This window comes from Vigna angularis, chromosome 5 (genome assembly GCF_016808095.1).
Source record: "Vigna angularis cultivar LongXiaoDou No.4 chromosome 5, ASM1680809v1, whole genome shotgun sequence".
Taxonomy (NCBI): Eukaryota; Viridiplantae; Streptophyta; class Magnoliopsida; order Fabales; family Fabaceae; genus Vigna; species Vigna angularis.
This window is the reverse complement of record NC_068974.1, coordinates 36,987,207-36,995,604: the sequence shown is the minus strand read 5'-3', so window position 1 is coordinate 36,995,604 and position 8,398 is coordinate 36,987,207. Positions and strand designations below refer to the sequence as shown.

General features: G+C 27.2%; 2 protein-coding genes across 2 annotated transcripts; both read left to right on the top strand.

Annotated features, from left to right (window-relative positions):
- Nucleotides 1-1,863: 1,863 nt before the first annotated feature.
- Nucleotides 1,864-2,925, top strand: LOC108339458 (endochitinase PR4). The gene is made up of 2 exons (XM_017576584.2): nucleotides 1,864-2,214; nucleotides 2,393-2,925. The coding sequence occupies exons 1-2, from the start codon at nucleotides 1,914-1,916 to the stop codon at nucleotides 2,797-2,799; spliced, it is 708 nt and encodes a 235-aa protein (XP_017432073.2). The 5' UTR covers nucleotides 1,864-1,913; the 3' UTR covers nucleotides 2,800-2,925.
- A 2,923-nt stretch (nucleotides 2,926-5,848) lies between these two features.
- LOC128196592 (endochitinase EP3-like) lies at nucleotides 5,849-6,922 on the top strand. The gene is made up of 2 exons (XM_052878056.1): nucleotides 5,849-6,215; nucleotides 6,297-6,922. Exons 1-2 carry the CDS (start codon nucleotides 5,879-5,881, stop codon nucleotides 6,704-6,706), a joined length of 747 nt encoding a protein of 248 aa, XP_052734016.1. The 5' UTR covers nucleotides 5,849-5,878; the 3' UTR covers nucleotides 6,707-6,922.
- Nucleotides 6,923-8,398: the final 1,476 nt, after the last annotated feature.

The following is an 8,398-nucleotide window of genomic DNA, read 5'->3' as shown; positions in this document are numbered from 1 at the left end:
CATAATGTCATTGTAATTACTGTTCATTGATATATTTAAAAAAATAATGAATCAAATTAAACTTTATTTTATAATAATGGATGAAATTATAAATAAATGACGAGACAAAACAAATATTAAGCTTGTTTTAGTTTTACCTTAAACGTTAACATGTACCACAAATTTACCAATGTCGATAATCATCTTCGTAAAGAACCATTTACCAATCATCATCAACACGTTTCCTAAATTGACAAAAGAGGGCAATGGTAAAACTTGGATAAAAAATTCAGAAATGTCCAATTATATTTTTTATATATAAATTATTTTTTAAGTTCAATTGGTATAGTCTATAGATGCAATTTTTTTATTTTTATCAAGTTTTCTTCTTGAAAAAAATATAATTATCAAATTATATTTTTTATATATAAATTATTTTTTAAGTTCAAACTAATATTACCACTCACCAAAGTTATTTATGTGAGGTTTATTAATGGATATTTACGTGACACTCACTATAATATGCAAAATGAATATATTTATAGCATTTTAACGAACTAAGCAAAACGAATTTAAAGTTCGTGTTTGTTTTGAAAATTATTGGAAAAAAATTAAAAACATTACCAAGTTAGTTTGAAGAAAATGTAAGAAAATAATCGTAAGAGAAAAATAAAATAAAATATAAAGGCATACTTTAATTAAGCTAAAATCAATTGATCCTTTTTTAAAAATTCCCTTATTTAATCGTTTATAAGCTCCAATAAATTTATAAAACTTTTTGTTTTTTAATACGGAGACTACAAAGCCTATCTAAATTGAAATATAGCTAGAGTTGGGTTGCGTGACAGTGTCTGGCTAGTTAGGCCATCACCAAAGTCAAACACAAGGACGTTAGACCATTCATTTGGCTTTTAAGCTTTTACACCTGCAAAACACACCACTGTCTATCCACAATTAATGCTTCTTTTTTTTCTAAATATTTTTCAAAAAAGAAAAACGTAATCCTAATCCAAAACGAATCTAGGCTGTCTCAAAAGTGAATTTTAAATAATATAAGCTATTTTTTCTAACTATCTATTAACTAATATTTAGTTTTACGTTTCAGATATATATGTCTTATGATTAAAAATATGTTAGAGATCTATATTAATATAAGATAAATTTATCATATTCAACTAAGTATAAGATTTATCTTATAAATTTGATTTTATAAAATTAAATTAAAATTTAAAGTCTATTAATTAATAAAATTTGTTATTTATTGAATCACTTATAATATTATTATTAATGTTTAGTTTCATATTTAAGACATATGTAACATGACTGTTAAAATCATAAATAAGTTAAATTTGTAATATATATATATATATATATATATATATATATATATATATATATATATATATATATATATATATATATATAAGTGCAGTACACCTAACAAGCAGATTTGATAAAATTAAATTAGACTTAAGCAACTTTTATATATATACAGGGATATAAGAGTCTAAGTAAGTGGGAACAAATTAATTTTTATAAAGATCTATCATATAAAGTAATCCGTGAATTTAAATAAAAAAATTTCAAATACTTAATAATAATTATAACAAAACTAGAAAATGCACATATATATATATATATATATATATATATATATATATATATATATATAAATACCCGAACAAATCGAAGCTATAAAGTCAAAATCTAACCCGTGAATTACGTCGTTCTATCATAGAATGGGACATACTCTAATACTGTATCACCAAGTTCAGATTGAAATTTCGAGCAGAAAAGTTGTTTGGGGTGTCAGCACTTCCTTTCCCAAAGTTCAAAGTCCTATAGCCACCATTAACACTATAAATACACGCCTTTTCTGCTCATAAGTCTCAACCTTGTCTAACAAACATTATATATATAGTTTCTCTAACATAATGTTGCAGGTAGCTATGACGAGCAAGGTTGCAGGGTTTGTGACAACCTTATTCATGATGGTGATGATGATGGTGCCAAAAACCGTGAGCGCCGAAAACATAGATAGAATCGTCACACAACAATTCTTCGACATGATAATCAACCAGGCCGATGGTGATTGTCCAGGGAAGAACTTCTACTCACGTGATGCTTTCCTCAAAGCTCACAATTCCTACCATCGATTTGGTAATATGAATACTGAAGATGATTCCAAACGTGAAGTTGCAGCCGCTTTTGCTCATTTCACCCATGAAACTGGACGTTAGTACCACCACTATCATCTTATTATATATAAATATATGGATTTTCTTCTATTTCTGTAACTGTTATGACGAATTTTTACATAGAGCAGAAATCAAATACTGGTTTTCTGGCTTTCCACTGCATCATTATAATATATGATTTTGAAATGGTTGATTAAGATGAGGATTGGATGCAGATTTTTGCTACATAGAAGAGATTGGAGGGGCATCAAGGGACTACTGTGATGAAAGCAACATTGAGTTTCCATGTGCACCTAACAAAGGGTACTATGGTCGTGGACCTATCCAACTTTCATGGAACTTCAACTATGGACCAGCAGGACAGAACATAGGTTTCGATGGGTTGAATGCTCCACAGACAGTGGCCAATGACCCTGTTGTGTCCTTCAAGACAGCATTGTGGTACTGGATGGAGTTTGTTCGCCCTGTCATGAACCAGGGCTTTGGTGCAACCATTAGAGCCATCAATGGCTACCTTGAATGTAATCAAGGAAACCCTGAAACTGTCAATGCTCGTGTTTATTATTACACCCAGTATTGTTCTCAACTTGGTGTTGCTCCTGGTGACAATCTTACTTGCTGAGTTATATGGATATAGGAGTATATATATATATATATATGTGTGTGTGTATGTGTGTGTACCACATATATGATGACACATGTTATAGTTAATAAATAAACAATTCAAAGGCTGAGAGATTTATTTTGATTATTGTGATTAATACTGTTTGGATTCCAATGGTTTTGAACAAGTTAAAAGAAATTCTTTAAAAATAGTGCTGCATAAATAAAACATATTCTGATAAGAATTCCACTTCCTAACAATGGTGGTGGACATAAAATATAAAGAAATTGTTATTGGATATCAGTTCATGATTATTCTGAGTGGAGGATCCATTTCCTATGTTTGATTTGTACATGTAAAATAGAAAGACTGTTTCAGATCTGTTATACACCAAAAACAGCAGGTCTTGAAGAATCATTGCAACTGCAAACTTTTTATACTTATTAGAAGTGGAATCATCTTCACAAAATAATAAGCTTGTGATGAAATTAAGTATTATATATATATATATATATATATTAAATTACCTTTATTACTGATTGATGTAACAGTTTACTAGCATAAGAGCACGAGTATGAAAATGCTTGGAGATTGGATTTTTGTAATGGTTTTGTCATTAAATAAACATATAAGGAAGAAAAAAAAGTATCTGTTTTAGGTTTTAACTCCTAAATAATATACAACTATTAAATGTGATAAGAATAATATTATGAATGTTAATATTTTTTTATTTTGAACCGATTAAAAACCTTTGTATGGATGATTTATAATAATTATTGTAAAAGTGAACAAATTTATAATGTTTCACAATATTATGGGTAGATTAAGTTGTATTTTTTTATATTAAATTCAAATGAAAAACCAAAATAGAACAATGTAAAGATTAAATATAAGATAATATAAAATACAATTCTTTACACAACAAAGGAAAAAAGTAACAAAAAACAATTTACTAATTTTGCCCATAAATTTCTTGTACATGTAATTGCATGGTGGGAGATGGCAACAGGTTCTTAGCGGTTTTTAAACTATCATGACATTGTTGTATGCTTCATCTTTTTCAGCAATTATCTATCAAAAAATAAAATCTTTCTGCATTTCATACCAAACTTATGAAAGTATAATGATTAACAATTTCACTAACCTATCATGCCTATCATGGAGTAGTTGTAACTAATCAAACCCTTTGTCACTTAAAATTGATTAATTAATGTTAAGCTTTTAATGCAACAGCAAAGAAGCCTACATTTTTACTTACTTTTATAGAAAATAATACTATAAATTATGCCACTCTAGAAGTTCTTTTATAAGTGAAATTAATTTATTAATAATTTGATGTGCCCAAGTTAATAAAAAACGCTACTCTAGAATATAGTCATATTGAAGTTTAATTAAATAGCCATAAGTAGTTATATAGTATTATAGGTTAGCCCACAGAAGATTACTGACACCTCCGTCCCTTATCCCTTATCATTTATTCCTTCTGTAATAATGGAATGAAATTCTAGCTACCTAAGGATATAATGTCAAACTCAAAAGTTAAAATAATTTTAGGAATGAATACGCTTTTAAACATCTAAATTCATATGTAAATTTGAAATTCATATAATTTAATATTTATATTTTAAAAATAAATAAATATCATTATTTTAATTTAATTGTGTAAAAAATCTTATATGTTAAATAACATGGTTTATGAAAAAAAAAGTTAACACTGCATTACAAAAATTATATTTATCATTTTTAAAGTTTATAACCAAAATATATAAAATTTTGAACATAAATAAATTTTAATTCTGTATTCAAATTTAAAAATTAAAAAAATATTTAATCCATAATTTTATTATCAACCACAGACAAATTTTACTAACTTCCTTCCATCACATTATACTGGCGTCATTAATTTTAACTCAATTTGCCTTAAAAATACTCATTATCAATATAAAAAAAATTAAAAATTAATATTTTTTCATTTATATGTCACTTAAATACTTCATGGATCTTGTTAACAAGTCTGTAAGAATGTTTCATTAGGAATAGATTAGATAATACTTTGGCTTAAGGTATATATTAAGACAGTTGTTATCATTGTTTGTACTTAATTAATCTACAATTAAATTTTAGTAAAACCCAATTAATATTTATTTTCTGCAACACATCCACATTAACTTAAAATAAGAACAAATAAAACCATAGTCTAATCAGTCTTTTAAGTTTACGAATATTAAAAAAATATATTTTAAGAGAAAGTCATGTTTTAAATTATTTTCGATATTCCTAGATTAATTATAATTGTTGAGTGTGAGAAATTATCATATGGCTCAAATATATATTACTATAGAGTTTAATTAATCTTTATTTATATTTATATATATATATATATATATATATATATATATATATATATTATACATAGTAAAATATTATTGAGATGTTTTATAAATTGAAAATTTGAATAAATACACAAAAATAAGTTGTATAAGAATATAATGACTTGATAATTTAATTTTTTTTCCAGAAAATACCAATTAAAGAAGTGAAAAAACAAATACTATTTTGTCCCATATCAAACAATTATTCTGAAAATCTGAAAATGTGTTTTTTTCTTTTTATATAAAACTCGATACATTAATTATTTTTTCCTTAAAATATCTTTAATTAAATAAGATAACTTTAGTAGTTGTAATATATTTATTGTTATTAAAGTCCACCTACTTTTAAGTTTAAAATATTGATGATTTTTATAAAATAATAACTAATTTATTATATTCAACTAATATAAATTTATTTTAACTAAGTGCATTAATTGAAAGGTTTATGAAAGGAGAATAATAGTTTCAGAATTTATTTTTCATATACAATCAATTCATCATTTTTTTTATAATATAAATTTATTCATTCCATAAATTTTTGTTGACAAAATACTCTATTATTGTTCCATCAATCAACATACAATTAAATATATTATTTCAAAATTTATCTGACAATTTTCCCTGGGAAGAAAACATGCTACAAATAGAAGTCAGTGTGGACTGGATTGCCAACATTGTATCTATCTATAGTGATCACACAGTTTGATAGAATTCTCCATCAAGCGATGTGGAACAACAAGGTGCAAAACATGAACGCCGGAGTAACGAGAGTGACGATGAGTTTCTTAGCGTTGATGCTAATAGGGTGCCAACAAGGTGCTTGCTATGGCACTGACACAGCCAACCATGTTACTGTGGCTGACATTGTCACAACTGAATTCTTCAACGCCATATTAGACGAAGGTGACGACGATGCAGATTGTCCAGGCAAGGATTTCTATTCTCGACAAGCCTTCCTGCATGCTCTCAATTCCTACAAACAGTTTGGTAGGAGTGGTTCTGTAGATGACTCCAAACGTGAAATTGCAGCTGCTTTTGCTCATTTCACCCATGAAACTCAACGTTAGTATCATTACTCTTTCTCCGCATCTCTTTCTAGTTGACGTGGGACTTCTAACGATTAATGAATACGAATGGTTGTAGATTTTTGCTACATAGAAGAGACTGAAGGTGAATCAAAGGACTATTGTGACGAAAGCAACAGTGATCAGTATCCGTGTGCGGCTGACAAGGAGTACTATGGTCGTGGGCCGATTCAACTGAAATGGAACTACAACTACGGAGCAGCAGGAGAAAGCATTGGTTTTGATGGGTTGAAGGCACCGGAGACAGTGGGGAGTGACCCAGTGGTGTCGTTCAAGACAGCACTGTGGTACTGGACAGAAAATGTGAGCCCTGTGATGGAACAAGGATTTGGTGAAACCATTAGAGCAATGAAAGGTGAAGTTGAATGTGATGGAGGAAACCCTGATGCTGTTCAGGCTCGTGTTGATTACTACACACAATACTGTTCGCAGCTTGGTGTTGCTCCTGGTGATAATCTCACTTGCTAAGTCATCTCAGTTACTCAATGCATCATCCATGGATATCAATAGGGAAGAACATGCATGTCTGATCCTTCTTCTATCATATATCATATGTATGCTGTAAAATAATCAGTTCTATGCGTCAGATATATCGTACCTTTCGCAAGAATTATATATGCTCCTTTTCATTTGCTTTATTCTTATAATATTAAGAGTTATGTTGCTTCGAAATGTTGTGATAACAAAATAATATAACTTATGTGGCTCCAACGTATTATAAAAGCTGTATAAATGTTGCATATCTTTTTTTTTCTTTAAGTCAGGAGATATTTTTATTTAATTATATCTTTTTTACATTTATAAATAGGTGTTTTTTTCATCTCCAGAAACAGAAGACATATATCTTTTCTTTCCCTTTCATTTATTATTTCCTTGAATTATGAACATTTCATTGAAAGGTATATATTGAAAACCATCAAATAATTATATTTTTAGGGAAGCTATTATGATTGGTATTTAGAATAGAAAATAACGCATAGATTTAAATTTTGTACTGTGAACTACTAATGAAACTGATTAATAATTAAAGTTCTTTATATACTGCTATATGGATAATTGTTTCTATCGATTCATAGAAAATTTGAAGAATATGGTTGAATTAAATTTATTAAAACTCTTTATTACAAAACGGTTAAATTTATTCTATTTAAATTATATTTATCTATCATATATCAATTTAATGTTATGATTATTATTTATCATTTTATTATTATTATTATTATTAATGTTTTTATTCCATCCAATAAACATATCAGAAAATACGGTTTAATAAAATCTTTTAAAACTTTTTATTTTGGAATAGTCTCAACGGTTATATTTATATAAGTTATATTTACATATTTTAACTAAATTTCGATAATTTGATGTAATTATTATTATTATTTTAGAGATTCATATAGATAACACTTTTTAAGGGGTGGGAGATACGAAGGAAAAGGAGGTGGCTCATCGCATCATCTACCCTTACTAGTGCACATGTTTGGTTTCTTTTCGTACTTCTATTATTAAATTCAAAGGTTAATTTTAAGAATATTTTTATATGTTTAAATATACATTAAGGAACCGATTTTTACACTAGAATTAAGGTGTTAAAACAATTTTAGATAGATTCTTTCTCAGACAAAAAACAAATTATGGTTAAACTCACATGTTAAAATAATTGTAGATAATTATATCTTAGACTTGACTTTGGAATTGAATAAAATGCGATAGGGGACCCACTTATTTCATTTTCTTTTCAATATTTTGGTGAGGGTGGTCATGCATTTTTTAATTAAAAAACGGTACTAACGCAAAATAAAATTATAGAATTTTTATAACAAAGAAATAAAAAAGAAAATTCTGTAAAGAAAATATCTTATCATCAAAACGTTGTCAAAAATCTACTCCGACATTTAATAATATATCCTTTTCAAATCATAGAAAATACTTAACATGGCTTCCAATAACATGTATCAGCTTAAAAACCTTTTTGAAAAATAATTCAACTCCACATGATTAACCAATTACAAATTTTGTAATCTAATTCAATCCCATAAACTCAATTGTATTGAATTATTTCAGCTACACAAAATTATACTTTTATACTTATTTACATACTATAAATTTATTTTATGTAAAATATCACGTATCTAAGTGTTGAATTTAACTTTATAAAAT